Here is a 20,487-nt window from a genome sequence, read left to right as displayed (position 1 = left end):
TTTATAGATATAATTCTTACTGCAAAATGCTTTTTCTAGTGATGTTCAAGTCAAGGCACTCAAATGCTGTGGCTTTACTCAATTTCAATACAGACATTTCTACTTATCCTGGTCCCTTTGTCATAGTTATTCATAGAATTTCTGGTTATGATCTAACTTGATTGCAGCTGGGAGTAAGGGAGTTTGTATCTGTTTCATGGAGTGGAGGATCCTGTTCTCCCATGAAGTTCTTGTCCCAAGTAGGTGGGAGCTTTCCATCCCATATCTGGTTCTGAAGGCTGTCTTGGGGGTATTTCTCTGTCATATTTTGTCTCTTCCTGTTCATACATTGCAGGTTTTTGACTTATGTAATAAGAGGCAGCAGTGAGAGCTTTATTCTTGCTCAGGAGGGAAGAAAAGCAGAACTGATGAAGCTCAGGAAAAGTTGTTTCTTTCTTGCAACACGTGGTAAGAAATATTTGTGTTAACTGGCATTGAATTATAATCACAAGATGTTCTTTGCAACACTTAATTTATGAGCAAATTAATGACTGGCCTGGATCAGCTTGCCCTTTCCATAATTATGAAGTATAATAATTAGAGAAGCAGTATTCCAAATAATACACTTTATTGGAGCTCAAGGTTTATAGAAATGAGCAGCTCTATTAATGGGAAGGTAAATTCTGCAGACTGGAGCTGGCATCAGCTTTGTCTGCATCTTCATTAGGCAGGAATATTCCAGTACTGAGCAAATCAAGAGCTATTTTAATTGTCAAAACAGATGCATTTTCTAATACAGTTTCTGATCAAAGAGAACAACTTGTTCCTAAAAACAAACAATCGTGATTTCACCATGGATTTTTCAGTAAAGTTGGTTGGTTTGGGTTTTCTGAAGGCACTATATAAATACAACACACTGAGACAGGGTTCACAGTGTGGTGTTGGTTTTGTTTTTTCCTCAGTCATCACATAGTGGATTTAGAAAGAGAATAAGAAAGTCAAATGAGAATTTTGATGCTGTCAAGTCACTTCAGGATAGAAAACAGTGAACCCTGGACCATTCTGACTAGATTGTCTCACAGCAGCAGGTACCACTCAGCGCTGTCGGCATCTGTCTAATTGCAAATGGATGGCTGAGAATCTTTCATACTTGTTGTAACTGCAAGTAAGCAACTGATTATTAATTCTGATTAGTCATTACTGATGCTTCATAAATGTACTGCTGCACAAAGAACAGGAGGAAATGTGTCCCCTTCACTTTGAACATGTTCTTCATAATTTCGATAGCGTGTTGTGCAGAAGTGGCTTCAAATACCTCTCGTAGGCTGGGCTCATCTGTTCAGAAAGAGAATGTGGAAGGAAATTAATAGCAATTAAGAAGGAAAAGGCTGGGTTTTTTTTCTTAAGAACAATCTCTGAAATACATAAAGCTGCACTACTTAAAAAACAACCAACAAACCAGCAGCTGCTTCAACTATGTCCAAGATCTTTTTCCCTATAATATGTGCTGTCCTTCGTAACCAGCACACCACACTCCTCCCAAAGGGGACAGCATACTATTTAACCTCAGAAAATATGCTTGGACTTGAATGTTTGCTGAAGGCAAATTTTGTGTTCAACTGTGGAATTTCAAAGGGATACCCATTACCACAGTAAAAATCTCACTCAAGGCCAAATGAGTTTTCAAACACAGCAATACATATTTACATCACACAAAATTTTTACATTCCTCCACAGTATGAATGAATTGAGAAAGCAAAGTGCTAAAGACCATGAAGAATCAAATTGCATTGTTTAACACTTATACTCTTTCTGGTTAAACATATTTAAAACCCCAAGTTTTGCACTAGTAGAAAGCATTAGTGTATAGAAAATACCCTGCATTTACTGCTGTTCCATAATATGTAAACAGACTTTTATTTTAGCTTATTCTGTACAATGTGATACAAAGAGGAATTAAAAGCTCTGGTCTCTTATCTGTATTGCTTTTGTTAGAAGAGAAGCAGTTTCTGCCCTGGCTGCAACCAGTGGAGGTTGCCCAGCTGTAGTTCATCCCTACCTGGTTGGTGGGTGATTTCTGAGCCCACTCGTAGAGGCGCTGGTAAACCTGCCCGTCGTAGCTGCCCAGAGCAGAGTTCAGGCTCTGGTCTGTGAAGTCAAAAGCATCCACCAATGGCACAGCATCCTTCCTACAAAGCACAGGAGTGACATTCCTGTTACTGACAGGCTGCTGCTTTGCAAGATGGGAAAATAAATCAAAGATAAGCTTGGCAGTTTCCAGGTGTCTCCTGGAAAGCTTGTGCCAGTTTTCCTCCTTGTCTTTACCAGGGGGGTGGAAATCCTGTTTGTTGGGATTCCTCAGAGACATCTCTAGGTGACCCTGCCTTGGCAGGGAGATTGGACTACATGATCTCCAGAGGTCCCTTTCAACCCTAATAATTTTGTGATTCTGTGATGTTCTACTAATGCCCTGGGTTGTCTGCACTGCTGAATGGGTATTTGCAGGGTTTTCACCCTGGCTCCATTCCTAATTCAGGACTCACGTAAAGATTTTTTTCTCAGTAGTCTCTACCAGTTCTTTTGATTTTTGTCTTTCATTTTTCTTATGCTGTCTGTGTGTCTTATAAAATGGAATAAGGTTCCTACTAGATTGATGTGAAGTTGCTTTGCTGATCTTCAACCTTCATCCACCTTTCAGTATTTCCATTATCTCATCATGAGGTGCTGAGCTCTTCTATTCATATCTGTAACAGCAAAACAACCCTGACCCATCCAAGGGCCCATCTACTTCCAGGGGCCAGTGTGACAGCATGGAGAGCCAGAGCAGCATTTCCTAAGCAGGCAATGGTTTCTTTTTCCTCATCCTTCCATCATCCTGGGTGTAGAAAGTTGTGCTGGCTGTACCTCAGACTTGAGGTACTGGGATGCAAAGTGGTTTACTGAAATGTCACCATTTCTATCTTCCAGTTCCTTTTGGGGAAGAGCTGTCTGAAGGTTTGGGAAAGGCTGGGTTTTTGCTACAGACCAGAGAGTGGTTATATCCTTTCTACTAACTGTAAATATGTAAATACTCCATTCTTGAATCCTGTTAACAAGGCATGGACTAACACAGAAATTGCAATGACTTCCAAAGACAACATGTTAGGCTTCTGAAAATGGTACGATAAACTTACCAATTAATTCAGATTCTGTTATCAGTTCTGAAAACCCTTGCTGTTTGGCTCAGCCCCGTTCAGCCCTTGCTTATAGTGTGTTCTTGTTTCCCTCCAGGTGGTTTAGGTAGAATTTTAGATACAGTAGCAACTCCTCTGCACCATAAGTTACTATGTTCTAAACAAACAGCTGAATCCTTTGTCAAAGAGCCTCTGTGAGTGTTGTGGTAAGTGAAAACCTTAACTCAGAATTCACAGAGTTGGTAATAAATGGCGTAGAGCAGATGCATCTGAAGTAGCTGTAGGCAGGATTGTTTGGGTACCAGTTGCAGCTCAGCCATGGCAACAGAGGAGGCTGTATTAGCTGTGGCTTGAGCAGATTTTGCAATGTGTGATGGGTTGCTGTGGCTGCCTCCTGCCAGTGTGCTCTGACTACATATTTTCCTGCTTTCACTCCACTGCAGATGGTAGAAAGTGTTCATGACTTCTTCATTTATAATTTAAGACTTTATGTTACAGAACTTTAGAGATTGCAGAGGACACTGGGGTCTGTTTTGCCACGAAAACAAGCTCTGAGTAGATGTTTCAATCAATTTCTAGTACTGCCAGGCACTGGAAATAAACACTGAATGAGATGAATTGACTGTGGAGATGTTGCCATAGGTACAGCAGCACCCTTTTATATCTAGCCCAGGGATAAACTGGAGAGCTGTGTGTGTCCTGCCAAAGCAGCTCACCGAATGACAGCCAGGAGGTCCAGGTAGGCTGCTGTGACCATGTCCATTTGAGCTGCAGATGTGTATCCATCATGCAGGAAGGCCCCTGAGTTTGAGAAGATCCCATGTAGTGCAAAGAGGTCACAGAGATGTTTCATAATCTTCTGGATGCCAGCCTTGGTCTCGAGTTTTTCCACAGTTTCTGCAAAGTTTTTCACTGCAATGTAGTGGCAGTGAGCCTGGAAAACAAATGCAATCAACAGTGAATGCACCTCAAACACTTTAGTAGGCCAAATGACTCAAATGTTCTTGCAAAGAATATAAAACCTTTTCATTTCCCTGGCACTTCTCCAGTCTGTATCCTTTGTTTGCTGGGTGACCAGGCCTTTCACATTCATGGCTTACAGCGACAGCAGAAGACAGAATGTGTAAACAGTCAACACCATGGTATTTGTAAACTCCAGAAAACTGCTTCAGAAATCATGGTGATATTTATTCTAAATAGTTCTGATCAATATCCCAAAGAGTTTATGTGAAGGAAACACATTGGAATGTGCTTGTGTTGTAAGTGAATGTTGGTTGTACATCAACAGGAGAAAACTTCTGTTGAAAGCCTTGGGCTCATGGTACTTTGGGATCAATGTCTACAAGGCTTCAGCTCTGGAAACACCATTGTCACAGAAGAACAACCAAATTTACCTCCCACTTTTGTGTAATTTTGGGGTCACACACCAGTAGAATGTCTGACCCACAATAGAATATTAGCAGAGGTGGAGAGATGCATTAATTAGGCTGACTCTGGCTACACTGACACTGCTGGGGATGGTTGCTGGTGCTGGGATCTGTGTGGGTTCACTCCCCCACTGCTCAGTTCCCTTCCAGCTGCAGGTGTAAGCATGGCACACCTGCAATGCAGCCTTTCCTGCTGCCACGGTGAAGCAGCAGAGGTGGAGGCCAGTGTGGAGTGCAGAACCTGCCTGAGAAGCTGAGTGGCCCTGAGTGGGCACTCAAGCAATTCACTCAAGCAATTAACCTGGGTGGAGACTGCCCAGTGTCTGAGCAACTCAGCTGAGAGCTGGCAGGTGTCAGTTCAGAGAGCTGCCATGCCAGATGTGTGGGTGAATCTCCAGGGAAGGTATGGAATAAGAAGTAAATACAGAACTGCCCCAAGAAAGCAGCAGTACATCAAAATTTTAAAGTTATGGGGAAAATTCAAGAGGTTTGGAGGCTTTTCCTGTCCCTGAAATACTTAAGAATCTTTGGGGGCCCAGATCCCGTTTTCTGAAGAGTCTACCAGCAGCACTGATGATACCACAGCCAGCCCTCTGCTTATGTTAGGCTCTTCAGAAATAGTTAATGATGTTAAAGTAAGTCGGGGAAGGGAAGGGAAGGCCTTCACCATAACTGTAGTGGAATTGCACTTAATTGCATATTAAAAGAATTTTGGTTTTGGAGATACAGCACTATCAACCGATTTAGTTTTCGTTAATATTTAGGGCTTTTCTCCCCTCTTTTCTGCTTAATTCTGTATTAATTCACCCTTGTTTTAGGGAACAAATGCTGCTGTCCCAATGCTATTTCAGCTGAAAACATCTCTTATAAATCTGATTTATCTTTCAGCAGTAGTTAACATTGCACTTATCACTGGTTTTCACTCTATTCCCTGCAGTTGTCTTTCCAGCAGATGGAAGAAGTTCCAGGCATGTTTCATCCTTTGCTGTGACTCCACCAGCTTTCAGTGGAGTGGCTTTAGGAAGACTCCTCTGGGCACCAGAAATGCTGGATTCTTATAAAAAGATGAGTGTTGGCTGGAGATGGTGGGGTTTTGTTGCAGGACATGGGAAGTCTGATTCTGCCAGTAGTGGCAGCATAACTGTGAATGTATTTTTTCCCCCCTTTCATTTCTCCTAGTCTTTTTCTACCTGGCCTATACAGACAGCAAATTTTTCAGATAAGGAATTGCTTCTTAATACAACTTTTCCACCATGCAGACCACAGTGACAGTGTTTGTGGTGTCTCTTAGATGCCAACAGGAAACAATAAACAGCCCTGAGGCTTTAAGCTAATCATGCCATTTCTGCTGCATATTGTTTCATAAAGACAAACATCAGATAAGCAGATAAATTTTGCTAACCTTTGCAGCCTGCACCAGCTGCACTGTGCACTGGTTCCATGCATCATGCTTTTTGACTCCAGACTGGATCAAGTCCTGTAGTTTTGCTGCTGTGCTGCTTGTGAGCCTGGAAAATTGAAAAAGCACAAAGCATCTTGTATGTGCATCCCACATGCATGAATTTGCACTCGGGAGTTATGTGTGACTGAAGTGCAAACTGGCATTTCTGACATCTGGAGTTACCTGCACTCAGTATGAGTGAACTTAGATTATGCAAAATCTAAGTATAAATTGTGGGAAGAACCCAGACCACCCTGGTCCTGAAGGATTTCTGCCTTCTCAGCTTCCAGGGTAGTTTACCAGGGGTTTGGCTGAGCCTTTCTTGGGTTATGTGTGTGTAAGGAGAGTTTGCAAAACAAACAGTAATACTGGACTGCTGTCACATTATGTTTCTCCTTTTCTACACAGGAATTCAAATCCTGTTCTCATTGAGGAAGCTTTTTGAAGAGTGGCTGTTTTTACACTGGTTTTTATACTGGTTTCAATGACAGCAGGGTTGTCTTTTCCCCTGATTTTCAGAGGTGCACCTATACAGCCCATAACTGTGTACATAATTCTGAGACCACTCACGATATAATTTTTATTTATGTTGAGTTGCTGAATGTGTGTAGTTAAAAGGCTACAGACAGAATGAGAGGCTCTGTTCTTGCTGTGGTGTAAACTGAAAACAAACATCACTTTCTCAGGTATGTGAAATGTTAAGATTTTAATAGAATTGCTCAGGGTCCAATAAAGATTTTACTGGATGGCAACTCAGTGAGGTGGTCTGGGATTTACTTTAATAGTGCCACCAACTCTGTGAAAGGTAGTTGTTTGTAGCACATGGCTTAAAAACTTCTGAGTGTGAAAGCTTCATACTGAACATCTGACATGGCTGTTCACCCTGTGCAGCCTTCCTTTTCTTTTTCAGGAACAGATGGTACCAATCCTAGTTTAACTTGTTTTATTTTACCTCCCTTTTCAGCAAGGAAGAAGCAGAGCTCTTAACACATTTCTGATGTCAAAGACAGAAATTCTGTCTCCCATCCTCTGTACTGACCTGACTGCCACGTGTTGATAGGCCTCAGTGTAAATATCTGGACTGAGAAAATCCAACTTGTTCTTGGCTGGACACTTCCCATGTTTCACTGCAGCCAGATAAGTGACAGATGGTGGCACAGGCTGGCCAGCACTGGCTGCCATGAAGCACTTAATCAAGAACCTGGGAAGAGGGTAACAGTCAGAGCAGGGTATGGTGGTGATCTCCTTGCAGCAAACAGATATGCAAAAAGTAAAGTGGGCTCAGGTGAGGAGCAGCAAGGTGTGACCCATCCAGTGGCCCAGAATGGACTTGAACAAGTAATGACCTTTTGTTTTGTATGTTACTCACAGCAACCTGATCTGTGGCAGGTCTCGGGGGGGGGTTGTCTGCCTTATTAAATACTACAGCAATCCATAATGATAATTTTTTCGGCAGAAACTTGCTGTGCCTATTGGCAGTCTCAGCAGTGTAGTGATCAGATACATTATCAACTTTGCAACCTGAGTCTCAGTGCTCTGGAGTTTTTATGGTGATTTGGCCTTACCCTCTGTCATCCCCAACACAGAGTCACATTATGTTAACACATGAGACCCATGCAGAGAGTTTACAAGGAGCATTCCCCACTCCCTTAGTTTTTTGGTACCTCTGCTATGAGCTAGACTGGCCAGGTCTGGAATTAAAAGGTTACAGCATTTCTCTTGACTTTGCTGTTGATCTTGCAAAAAGCAGTAATGAGTGCAGAAATGTCTGCATGGCAGCACGGAGCTATGTGGTGGCTCTGACCCTTGGAAGTGCCCTGGTTTTCTCCTTCTAGTAAAAACATACATTATTAAAAGTTCAAGCAGCTGTAGTTTCTTTACCCAGTATTTCATCTACTCTTGATAATCATGAGGTCTGCATGTTTCAAGGAAAGTGATGTTCTTGGAGCACGACTCAGCCACTTTCAGTATCCAACAACTTTGCTTTCTCTGAATGACCCCACTTTACCAATATTGCATTACATGGCACCATGGTCACATTGGTTGCTTAAAAAATTACCCACAAAGCTTTGACAGCAATACCTTTCCTGTGCTACCAGGCAAAGAGGAAAATGAGGTTATGCAGAACAGCACCTGCATACGTCCCCAAACCAAAAATAGAAGAGATAATCCAGTTCCCACACACTTCCATGCTTGTTAGACTGAAGGCATGAATAGTTTATATCCTGAGCTGTATTTTTAGATGGTGCTGTGAGAAAGGAGTAGCTGGTTTTACTGGTTTTGGAGAAGAAGTGGTAAAGGCTGAATAAATGAGGGGGCAGGCTTTTAGATGAACACATTTGAATTGTTACCTGGCAGTTTGCAGGAGCAAAATGGTGTTTTCCCCTTCATAAATACAAGAGGCAAGTATTTTGGTATACAAGGAAGGCAGTCCACTCAGCAGGGAGTAGCCATGGCCCCCACAGGCCCGGAGACAGATCTCCACTCCTGCCGTGCAGTGCTGAGTGATCATGGCTTTAAAACCTGAAGATAATGCATGGAGCTGTTAAAAAAAAGAGAGAAAAAAATCAGAGTATTACCAATGGAATCCTCAGAGTAAGTTCCTTTTTTAAATTTTGTGCAGTATCTGGGCATGAAATCCCTGTCAGGTTCCCCTTTGAATGCTGGTAGCACCCAGTTCCCTGAGCCTGACCTTTGGTGTCTCTCTGGGATGCTGTACATGCTCCTGCTGGGCACACTGTAGTCAGTTTATGCATTTTTGGGTTTCTCTCAGCCAGTTCTGGCTTTGGCCACCTTTGTTCAGAGTGTGTTTTCATTTCAAGCACCTAATTGCAAAGTATTCTGTTCTGTTTAAAAAGTCCCATTTTTGGTTTTGGCTCAGATGTTCGTGTGTGCGCACTGGAGCTGAAGTTGTGTAATAACACTTTGTGCCACCAGCTACTTGGAACAAGGTTCTGGACATGCTTTTCAAGGACTTTTCACTCTGCAATGGTTCCCAAAACAAAAAGTTTGGGGTGGTACAGTGAATGCTGTTGCTGACTGGTTGCAGATCTGGGACACGTCATTGGAGCAATTAGTGCTTCCCCTTTCTCCAGTTCTCTAGTGGTGAGAGGAATACTTGTCCAATTTCCTAAAATACTTTAACATTTAGGGAACAGAAGTTCTGTATGAGTTAATCCTGCTGCAGCTCACCTCTGGCAGCATGTCAAAGTTCTTCCTCTGGATCTCTCTGTACCCCCTGTCGAATAGCTCCTGCAGGTAGTCATTGGTGAAATGAAAGGCATAGGCAGCTGCCAGCTGGGGCAGCAGTTTCTCTTGCTGAGTCTGGTAGTCAAGGATTTTTGCTTCTTGTTCCCTGTTGGAAGATAGCTGATGAAACAGGGAAAGTATGGACATGGGCATAGCTACGGTTACTTTACCTGCTGCAGAATGAAAATGGCATTTTTCATTACCAAGAAGCAGTGTGTGCACAAGACTGAGCTGACAGTGTGGCAGCAAATCTGTCCAGCTTGCAGAGTTGTTGGAGAAACAACCCCAAAAAAGCCTAACAGTGTAGAAAAAGCTCTGTGTGGTCAGTCAGTGCAGAGGGGAACAGGGACTGCAGGAGAGGATGAGAGTGAGGCCTTCAAGGACAGCAAGTTGTTAGGTGCTCCAGAAAAGGCAGTGGCACTGCACCCTGATAAACTTTGGCTTTTTAAATGGAATCTTTGTGGCCCTGTGCATAGAAATGTTTCCCTAAAAATATTTGAGTCTGAATTATTTAAAGTTTTCTGAGCTGTTTTTGGATGTTCTTTATCACTTCTGTGGTTGGTACATTTATGACTTCTGTCAATGGAACTGGACATTACAATAGTTCAGCTGCTGTGCTCTTCTGTTTGGTTTGTGTTTGAACCTAACCATGTTTTTTCACGAGGATCTTTCTGCTTTTGAAAGGATATTTAAATGGAAATCTTTGTAATGCATTCAAATTAACTTATTTCTTTAAAAATAATGGGGATTCAACACTGAATACAATTCAGTGCTTAAAATTTGGATATTAGATTTCTGGATGTTGGAAGGTATTTTAATGTCACATTCATTAGTAGGGCACTATGGAATAACAATTCAGCAACTTGTCCACTTTGTCTGGATTCTGCTCAGTTATGGGATTACAGGGGAAGGCCAGTTACAAAAGAGTAAGTTGCCTGTGTGAGCCACTGACCTATTCAAAGTATGAAACTTATCTTGGAAAGAACTGTAAACATTCTCTTGTACTTTGACTGAAGCTCGTTAGTGTAAATAATGGGGAAGCATGTTTATCATGCCCTGTCTGGGCCAGGAAATCAGCCAGTGATGGGCTGAAAGATAAGACGAAGAGAAGAAATACAAACTGGTGTGGGGGAACACAGGGTACAGTTCCCTTCCCAGTGGGATGCATGGCATTACCCAGGCTTTAGCTTGGACTGGCGGCGAACCACGGAGTAGCGGATGGCGATGGTGCACGCCTTCTTGAGGGGAATCAGAACCTCGTCCGAAATGAGGGAAATGCGCACCGTCGTCATTGTGAAATAATTGATCTGCTGGGACCCCTGTCTGACATAGGTGCCATCTGGTCGAACCTAGGGTAGAGAGAGGCTGTCAGGTGCTGCCTTAGTCAGTACTGTTGTGGATGTGTAATCGCTATGCATGGAATAAAATGGATATAAAAATCCTTCATTGAATGCAAACAATGCTTTTATGTATGATGGATGAAATACATCCATTTGAAGAGACAAACTCTTACTGTTTGTGGCAGAGGTAGGTTCTGCCTGCCCCATGATCCCCAGCTTCTGAATGTGGAATTCTTGATGCTGACTTTCATTTAGGATTCAGGTACCTTCTGCCCTTGCTAAAACCTCAGAGACTTGCTGACACTCAAAGGAAGATTTTTGTCCCAAATTTAGACAGGTCCCTGTTGTCTCTCTGGCTGTGGAATGAGAGTCTGACAGCAAGTTTGTGATGTGAGTCCACACGTACCTCACAAAACTTGCTCAGCATGTTCTCCCTGGGGACGCGCACGTTCTTCAGCAGGAGGTACCCGTTGTCAATGTGCTCAAAATTCATTTTGGGACCGATGTCTCCTGCAGTTATGCCTGCAGCAGGAGAAAACACAGCCTGCTTACTTCCACTTGAACTTTTTCCTCCCCATTTTGTGTCAGGATGGGGACTTCCAAAGAAGGGCACGGTCAGCTCTGCCTCTTCCCCAGCATGGGTGATCTTGCCCGAGGGGTGAAACAGGCATTAGAATGCCTTGTAGTAGTTTGTTTCCATGATCCATTGACAGATGGATCTGTGCTGGCTGGGGTCAGAACTGAGGTGTTAATGCAGAGGTGCTCAGAGCAGCCCAGGCTTCCGCTTATGTCAAGGGCTTGGTCTGGATATGGCTGAAGATACGTTAAATTTCCCTTCGGATCAAAAGGTTGGGGTTAATGATAACGGCACCTTGGCTATCTCTCTTGGCTTGATTTTGGCAATTATAACTCACCCTGGGCCCAGTGTTTTAGAAAACATTTAAGGGCAAAATAGGCAGAGCACCTGCACAAGTGCTGCAGTGTCTGGGGTTATTTACCTGGGCAGAGGGAATGGTCCTGAAGGCTGCGTATCTGCACGATGAAGGGATGGATGCCATAGCACTTCCCATGGATGTACAGCTGAGCAAAGACCACTGTGTGGGTTGCTGATCTTCCCACTGTGAGAAGAGAAACAGCCCCATTCCCTTAAGACAAGGTACAGCACGAAAACAGTTAAGAGAGGTCAGTACTAGTTATGTGTTGGGTCTTAGGTATGGGTCAGCACAACCTCAATCAGCCTGCTCTTAGCTCTCAGAAGTTGCACCATCATTCTGCCTCTGTTGCTGCCCAAGAGGCTTGGATTAACAGTTTTGTAACAGTATGAGAAAAAATAAACAGTTTGAGCTAATGTAGCAGTGAGAGTGGGAAATGCTGTGGCTGTTGCAGTGACTCCAGTTATTTTCTGTGAAATACCTTCCCGAAGGGAGCAAAGAATTTCACACTTGAATCCTTTATGCTGAGACTGTCTGATGGCTTGAATCCTTTATGCTGATGACCTCCCTGCAGTTTTTGGTTGTCTGAGTATTATTTAAAAAGAAGAGAATATTTATTCCTGCAGAGGCAAGAGCTTTCCTGAGTGAAGTCATTCAGCCTGCAGCACAAAGGTTTTTGTAGATGATTGTGGCTCCTTTGTGGCCTTTGAACTTGGACAACCTCCTTTCTCTTACTTCCTTGTCCATGTATCTTTTATTGCTAGCACCTGGACCCTCAAACACAAACTTAACCAGGGCAGATGGAGTAACTGAAGGAGGCAAAACCCAAGATATTTTGTGTGGTACTTACTGTCTCCAGGCCACCACTTCATGGCAGAGATCTTTGGTGTGTTCAGTATAAACTCCTGAGTAGCAGTATCAAAAACTGCTGTTGTTTCCAAACCCTGAAGATAAGTGCCTTTAAAAAAAGAAATTTAAAAAGTATCTATCTATTTATCTATTTCCTGGTATATCACGGGGATGGAGAGAGCAAAGGATCCCTGGAAGCTGGCTGTGGGTATTATCAGGGTTTTGTGGTTACCCTTCTGATGAGAACCATGAACATGAACCCAACCACCCCCGTCCCAGGAAAGGATGGACAGTGTGGAGTCAAATTCCCATGGGAATCTGGGCTGCAGGCTTGTGTCATAGAGAAAAGCTGTTTTCCCTGCAGCCTTACCATGTCCCAGTTCAGTCTGGGCGTAGCTCCCAATGAGCTTGTGCTGGGTGGCAAGAGGAATCCACTTGGCAATCTGTCTGTCCGAGCCCAGCACTGAAATGCTTCTCATGAAGACGCGGTGAAGGAGGAACGCGACATCTCCTGACAGTGCCCTGCAGAGAAGGCACAAGGGCAGTTTTTCAGGGGATGAAGTTACAGGCATGTGATGAATGAGGCAGTGGCACTGCAGCGGTCACCAGACAGTACCACCTGCTGCCTTTTGATTTCTGCCTTGTCATACCTTGCCCAGCACCCAGCATCAGCACAGTGTTGCAGGTGCCCACAAAAGTGCCCTTCCAAGCTGCTTTTGTCTCTTTCATAACAGAGTTTGCATATGTGTCGCTTGCTCTTTTCACTTGGTCTTGGAGGAATTATCTGTTCTGAGTAGCAGATGCTGAGCTAAAAGCACAACCCAGCTCTGTGAGCATTTATATTTCTATTTTACTTCAGAGGATTTTTTTTCTTGATTATTTAAGTCAGATTTTGAAGCTGAACTAAAAAGAAAGAACAAAACAGCACCCTACTTGAAAAACCTCAAACCCTAGCAGTTTACTGTGAGACATATTATACTGAATTACACTTGTAGGTATCTGGGACCTGGATCTCCTGAACCTTCCCATTCCCATTCTGGAGAAATACCAGGGTATGTTGGGTTTGTTGCTGTGCTTTTTGCTGTTTGTTTGCTGTCAGTGAACAATACTGGGGTTCATGGAGATTTTTCCTGAATTCAGATGTTATTTTCTTGTAGAAAAATGAAAATACATCCAAGTAACCCCTGGTCCTTCACCATCTGCACACTAATCCTAAAAAGCACTATTCCAGAAACTGTGTATGGGAACTTGGGTACAGTGATTTCCATGGTACAAATGAGAAATTTATTTAAGCTTTTTTAGTGTGTGAGAAATAATAAGAAAACATGAGGAATATAACTATATCCCTCTTCCTGGGATTCCTCAGAACATGGTTGAATTACCTCACAGATATAGGTACATGTACAAGTGAGTGCCTGTGCTGTTCTCAGCAGCTGAGTGGCTATTAGCACATTGCTTTACTGCAGTGCTCTAGAGAGCATCTCCTTTCACATAGATATCTTCTGTTGTTAACAAATGACTCTGACCTTTCTTTTATACTGGCCCTGAGAGAGAATTAATCATGCTGAAACAGTGTGGGGGGGGAAATATGAACAAAGAAGTTAAAGGAAAATTGCTTTGATTAACAGAAAATGACTTAATGAATCCTTGGCAGCATGGCCAGAAATAATGTTCCTTTACTGTGATTTGAAAAGCTGGATTTTAAATTGTATGAGTGATTCACTGTGCCTGGCACTGGGAGCCAGAGTTCTGTCATAAGAGCTTGGTGCTCACCTGGAGTTCCATCAGGCAAGGGCTTGCCCTGCCAGAGAGCTCTGCTCCTCATCCAGCAAATGGGACAGCACAGGGCTGGTCCTGACACAGCCTTTGGCATCAGGGGGCCTGATAAAAGCACATCTGGGTGGGATGTTTTTTGTTCTGAGGGAGCAGTGGAGAGCTGCTTTTTAATGGGAATATAATGATCAGGTCCAAGAGCTCTTGATGGCACATTTCCCCCTTCATTAGTTCTGCTTGCTGTAAGTGGTGAAGAGCTCAGCATAAAAAATGATCATCTTTCATATGATGGGGTCAACTTTTTAGCAGGGCCTGCTACCACAGGGCAAGGGGTGATGGTTTTAAACTAAAAGAAGGTAGATTTGGACTAGACATAATGAAGAGCTCATTTTCAATGATCATCGTGAAACAGTGGCACAGGTTGCCCAGAGAGCTGGTGGATGCCCCCTCCCTGTAAACATTCCAGGTCAGGCTGAACAGGGCTCTGAGCAACCTGATCTAGCTGAAGATGTCATTGCTCACTGCACAAGGCTAGATGGACTAGATGACCTTTAAATGTCCTTTCCAACCCTAACTGTGCTGTGAGTCTATGAAATGCCAAAAAATGGCTCTGAGTGTCAGCAGTGCTGTGTAAGGGACAGGCATTGCCCTTCAGAGTGACACTTCTGAACTTGCACCTTCCTACTGGGAATGTGACCCCACCAAGCAGACAGCGTGCCCTGGGCAACAGCCAGCCAGGAACTGACTGAGCAAAGGGGAAAGGAGGGGCAAGCAATGGAAATGTGGAGCTCAACCCCACACAAAGTGTTAAGAAAACTTTTAAAGGAAAGGACTATGAAAATACTTTATTCTCATTTACCTACAATCTGAGGTTTTTTTCCTTTTTTTTTTTCTTTAATAAAATATGTGTTTTCTAGATACACAAAATGTAATCTTTAATTTATTTAGAAGTCAGTAATGTAACTGAAACAGCACCACTTCCAATTCTGGTTATACATTTAAAAATGTCTAAGGGGTGAAATGAGAGCTGCAGCACAAGTAATGAGAATGTTGAAGTGGAAATCTCATGTTGTGGTTGTGAACTGCTTGATCTATCACACTGTACCCATGTGCTGCTCTCTGAGAAGTTCCCAGTCATATACCACCATTTTCCCTAGTGTGATGCTGAAGTAAAAACCTGCAGCACATTTTTATCCAAACCTAATCTGTCAGCTGTTAGCCTTTCACAGCCTTTACTAAAGCTGATTCTTTAACAAAAAATTAGTTGTACATAGAAAAAAAAATGAAATCACCTGTAAATGTACTTATATTCAGGTCCATTCTCAGTCCATCCCATCTCATGCATCTTTTTCTGGAGATGAACAGCCTTCCTGACTGCTGCTTCGTACCTCTCATTCTGGGTCTGGAAATACTGATTTTCTCTGCTAAACACAGGGTCAGATTCGATAGCTTCCACTGCAAAGCAACACAGAACAGTTGGTTCTCCTGGGGCTGGGGAAGTGGAGGCAGCGCCTCAAGCCACGTTTGGGAAGAGCAGGCAGGACTGGACTCATGGATGCTGATGCTATGATTTTCAGGGTGCTTGCAGGCAGGTTTTGTTTTGCCAGTTCTGGCTCCCAGAGTTAGTCACAGCTAACTCTGAAAAGCAGTGGGTTTGGGGAAGCACAAGGGGAACTGAGTGGGCCTGGCAGAGGGAAATGGTGGCTCAGTGGAAATGGTGACCCTGCAGGGTAAGGCATCCTCCCCTGGTCAGAGTGGGAGAGGTGACTTCTGGCAGAAGATGCCAAGGATCCCTCGGCCTCCAACTGCTGTGAGAGCAGTAAGGGCTGTGGTGAGCTGCATTTTGCCCAGGCTGTGGTGAGTTGCATTAGCCAGAGGGTGGATTATGGCTGGAGCCTGCTGGGTGTCCTGCTCGGGATGTTACCAGCCCATTGCACTGTTACACAACAACTCATGGTCACTATTTCTGTGTCAGTTTGAACACTCCCCTTGTCCATTTTGCCTTAAAACCTTGAGTCTATTCATATGGAAGGTTATACTGAACTCCAGTGGCACTGTGAAGAGGGCAATCCCAGTGGTTGTGCTGTTTTCCTCTGGTAAGTGTATAATATGGATGCAGTTACAGAGACAACAGTGAGAGTTTTTTCCCTCTATTTCTTCTGAGCAACAGTAATTTTTTGGCACACCCATCACGACTGAGAGCAGCTCAGCCTGGTTGAGCCAACCCACGCACAAAATTCCCCACCTGGATGAGCCCGACGTGCCAAGGATGAGATCTGGCTGTGGTTCACACGTGAGGTGCATTTCTGCACAGCAGCACCAGCCCCTGCACACATTGCCCTCACACATGGATCCTTGACCCTCAGTTCTTGTATTCCAGTTTAACCAGCCTTGCCAGAGACAGGGGATGGGAGCAGGGAGGAGGAAAAGCTTCAGACAGCAGGAGTGGCTGCGGAGGAGTCGTATTGATTTACATGAAGAGAAGACTCCAGCTCCACACTCTCACTTTTTAAAGAGATGGGGGATAAGCAAATGCCCAGGAGCACAAACCCCACTGTGCTGCAATGGAGCAGCAGAGCAGCAGGACACAGGCATGGCCTGTGCCAGCCCCCAGCAGGGCCTTGTCTAAGGGTCACTCACCCACTGCCCTCCGTATCTGTGTCTGCTCCACGCCACCGTCCAGCAGGGCCGTGAGCCTCTCCACGCTGAAGGAGGCTGTCTGCCGCTCGCCGCCGAGGTCGGGGTTCACGCTGCCGAGCACTGAGCCCTGACAATGCTTGCTGGTCTCCAGCAGAGCCATCCCAGAGCCTGCGCTGCTCTGCAAAGGGACAGGGCTCCTCTGGCACTGGCACCTGTGTCACTGGATGCCTGATGGAGGCGTTGGCACAGCGAGTATGGTTTTGGTAGGTTGGCCAAGATGTTGCACCTGCACAAGGGTTGTGTGAATATTTAGGCACTCCTCATTGCAACAGACAGTGGAGATTTATGGCACTTCCAGGAACTCAAATTGCAGGTTTTATGACATATTTTAAAACATAAATATTTCTCTTTTCCCAGTCTGTCCCCAGTATTCTATGAAAAGTTAATGCTGCAATATCCCACTGCTATGTGTTAATGTTTATGGGAGTTTCTGGCCCAGGGCTCACAGGCACTGGTGGCCCTGACTGTGCTGCCTCTGTCCTTGGGGCTCAACCCCTAACCCCATGTTAGTGGGACTGGTCGCAGGACACTAGTAAAAACAAAGCCGTAGTGAGTAGAAAACAAATCAGATTTTTCCTCTGAAGAGGCTGCTGCCCTTCCAAGCATCAGATTACTTTAACAAATACAAACTCTGGAAAACACTGCAAATGTGTTATTAATTCCTGCTTTTTCTGATATTCAGGTCTTTAGTCCAAGGTGTCTTGCTGCAGAGAGAAAAGCCCCGGGGGCGGCGCGGCGGGCACCCACGGCCGGGGTGACCGGGCGCTGCCGTGGAGCCGTCACGGGGAACGCGGGGCTGGGCCCCGGAGCCGCCTCGGCCTCAGCTTCCGTGCGCCTGCGGGAGGAAAATGCGATTCCTTTCTCTCCGTGCAAGTGCAGTCCCCCACGTACCTCGTCTCACGCGTCCTCCGTGGAGCCGTCCGGCTGCTGCCTCCTGCCTGGGCCGCGGCTCCCGAGCCCTGTGCGGGGACCTTGTCCCCGGAGCCGGCGCCGCGGGCCGCGGGCGTTCCGGGGAGCGCTGACCTCTGCAGGCAGGAAAATCCCAGCGCTCGGAGGGCTCCGCGCTTCCAAACGGGGCTGCTTGTGATCCGCTAAGGGCAGCTGGCGCCTTGGAGATTGCTCTTCCAGCTCCGTCCCCAAACGGACACTCTGCCCTTGTCCTGGTGTTTTAAATTTTGGTTTATTGTTTTCGTAGCCTGCTCCGGGTGCAGAGCAGCACGCTTGGGGCTGGCGCTGCTCTTTGCCTGGAGCTTTGACGTGCTCAGCGTTTCCCCAGCTGTGTCAGGGCACTGCCCTCAGCCCTTCCCGCAGCTCGGGGTGCAGGGCCCGGCTGAGGGGCTCCTGCATGCCGGGGGCCCGAGGGAGCCTGACACGGGATGTGCTCCCTCACCTCCGGCTGTACTGAGCCTGTCCCTGCTGGGCAGGAGATGGGAACTCACACCCCTCACACCCCGCTGACCCTGGCTACAGCAGGATGAGCCTGAGGAGAGGAATTCAGCAGAGGATCCCCCCTGGGCACGGCGCATCCATGGGCCTGTGCTGCCGCTGCAGACCCACGCTGGAAGCTGCTTTGTCAGGGAACGAGCGAGGTACAGCGCCTGGGGTTCACATTACAGAAGGCTTGCTTTAACATGGGAAGTTAAGCAAATGTTGGGACATCGGATGTAGTTTTGAGTAACGATAATTTTAAGCCTGGAGCTGAGTTTGTTGAACCAAGCCCAGCAGCCACGAGGAGCAGCAGTCAATGAGAGCAGCCACCTGCAATGCAGTGAGTGGCTCATGGGCAGTGGACAGTGTGAGCGGGATCACTGGTGATTAAAGATGCCTTGTGGCCCCATCCCACTCCCAGAGTGACAGGGTGTCCTAGGGATGTGCCAGTTTCTGCTCTGTACTGCACAGTGTCTGTCCCACAGTGACTCGGGGTCATGAGTGGTGGGGAGGCAGTACATCCTTCTGAAGTGCTCTGTGGGGTTTTTCCATTTGTTCTTACATTTCCTTCTGCTGGAGCCAGCAGTGCTTGGCCTTGTGCTTCTTGACTGCTGTTTGTAATTCAGCGGGTGGGTCTGGCTCTCCTGAAGGGAGGGTGTGGGATGACAGATTGGAAAAAGCCTGTCCCTGAATCTCTTTGCAACCTGATGTTCATGCAGGTTTATATTTGGGCAGACTCAGGTGCTGCCTGAGTAGGTCATTGCCAGTCTGTGTTAGTGAGGTCTGAGCTGGAGAGCTGCACACGCAGGCTCCAAGTGCCTGTGGATGCCCAGATCTCATTGGCTGTGATGAGAACCAACAAAACCCACAAGAGCACCTGGTCATGGTGTGTTGGAACACTCTCTCATTATTATGTTGCTGATAATTTTGCATTTTCATTATGCTGGATCTCACCAGTATCATGACGTATTCAAGATTTCATATAATGCTTTCATCAACACAAAGTTGATGAAGTTTCAGTCTGTGGCAGTTTTAGATCATTTTGGGAAATTATCTAAGTATGGAGAAATACCTAGGAAAGGGAGAGGTGATTCCTGAGAAGGGGTGTTCAGCCAGGGCCAGTCTGAGGGTACCACTGGCTTGAGGAAGGAAACCAGAACTTCCCATTTCTGAGGCAGTCATGAGGAGTAAATCAGGCAGTAAAATGTAAGTGTTCCTTGACAGGAAATTTCACTGCAGCAAATTATCTAGGAGCACTTCAGGAGTGAGTGCATAGGAGAAGAGATCTCAGCATGACCTGGATAAAGAGCAAAGCTGGTATTGAAAACTCTGGCAGTAAGAGAAATCCCAGGCAATGGAGCAGTTTGAGCATAGCTAAAAGGTTTTTATCTTTAAAGAGCAGAAGTGATTGGTTCTTACTCTTTTCCACAGAAGAGCAACTGTCACAATGAACAGCTACCATTGGCATCCATGCATGGAAGGAGGTGTGTGATCACTGTCAGGAGTTTTGGGGCACAGCCCATTGAAACCTCACTGCTGGGGCTGGGGAAGGTTGATAAAGCATTTTACAAAGTCCTGCATGAGTGCCCTGGTCTCTTGTCTAACCAAAGGTGTAGAGAAGATTCGTTGCTTTGAAAGGTTTATGCCAGGAAATGAAGTACACAACCTGCCATGGTAGGGTAGCAAGGGAGCTGTTGTTGTCAGCATCAAAGGGGTGGGAAGATGTTTTGTAAACCTGACCTGAAGAACAGGTTTGGAGAAGGAGATCTCACCCCCACGGAGGAGCTGACTGGCCACACCAGTGCCACAGGGAACACCTCCCAGTGTGGCAACCCCAGCAGATACCTGGTATCAGAGAAATGCATCCAAGCACCACCTCTGCCTTGTTCTGAGTGGGATGTTGGCATCTGTGCTGATAAGGATGTTGCTGAGACAGAGAAGTCCTTTTCATTTGCTTCACTGCATTCAGTTTAGTCCTGGCTGTCAGGAACCATGGTATGTGTGACCTGCACATGTGAAGCATCATCTCTTTTTCTTATCTCCTAAACCTGTGGTCTTTGGTTGCTGCTAAAGCAACTTTAAAAATGTTTAAAAATAATTAAATAGGCTCACTAGTGTGAGGATTACTTGTCAGTTCAAAAATGTGTTTTTAAATTAAATCCAATGGTGTGTTTCCTTGGCTTTGTGTGGATTTTA

At 45.3% G+C, this 20,487-nt stretch overlaps 1 protein-coding gene across 1 annotated transcript; it reads right to left on the bottom strand.

Moving 5' to 3' along the window:
- Nucleotides 1-408: 408 nt before the first annotated feature.
- Nucleotides 409-17,899, bottom strand: ACOX2 (acyl-CoA oxidase 2). Its single transcript, XM_066557921.1, has 15 exons — nt 17,755-17,899; nt 16,804-17,089; nt 15,456-15,618; nt 12,761-12,912; nt 12,392-12,499; nt 11,608-11,727; nt 11,016-11,131; nt 10,446-10,618; nt 9,213-9,375; nt 8,372-8,562; nt 7,060-7,221; nt 5,982-6,087; nt 3,869-4,086; nt 2,039-2,168; nt 409-1,314 (listed from the first exon to the last, which is right to left on the bottom strand). Exons 2-15 carry the CDS (start codon nt 16,961-16,963, stop codon nt 1,252-1,254), a joined length of 2,025 nt encoding a protein of 674 aa, XP_066414018.1. The 5' UTR covers nt 16,964-17,089; nt 17,755-17,899; the 3' UTR covers nt 409-1,251.
- Between the last annotated feature and the right edge of the window lie 2,588 nt (nt 17,900-20,487).

Source organism: Molothrus aeneus, chromosome 12 (genome assembly GCF_037042795.1).
Source record: "Molothrus aeneus isolate 106 chromosome 12, BPBGC_Maene_1.0, whole genome shotgun sequence".
Lineage (NCBI taxonomy): Eukaryota > Metazoa > Chordata > Aves > Passeriformes > Icteridae > Molothrus > Molothrus aeneus.
This window is presented reverse-complemented; position numbering and strand designations above follow the sequence as displayed.

Coding starts and splice junctions, on each gene's coding strand:
- ACOX2 (XM_066557921.1), bottom strand. CDS start 16,963: ATGGCTCTGCTGGAGACCAGCAAGCATTGTCAGGGCTCAGTGCTCGGC. Junction 11,728..12,391: donor GAAGTGGTGGCCTGGAGACA/GTAAGTACCACA, acceptor CTCTTCTCACAG/TGGGAAGATCAGCAACCCAC. Junction 1,315..2,038: donor AGAAATCACCCACCAACCAG/GTAGGGATGAAC, acceptor CTTTCTGAACAG/ATGAGCCCAGCCTACGAGAG.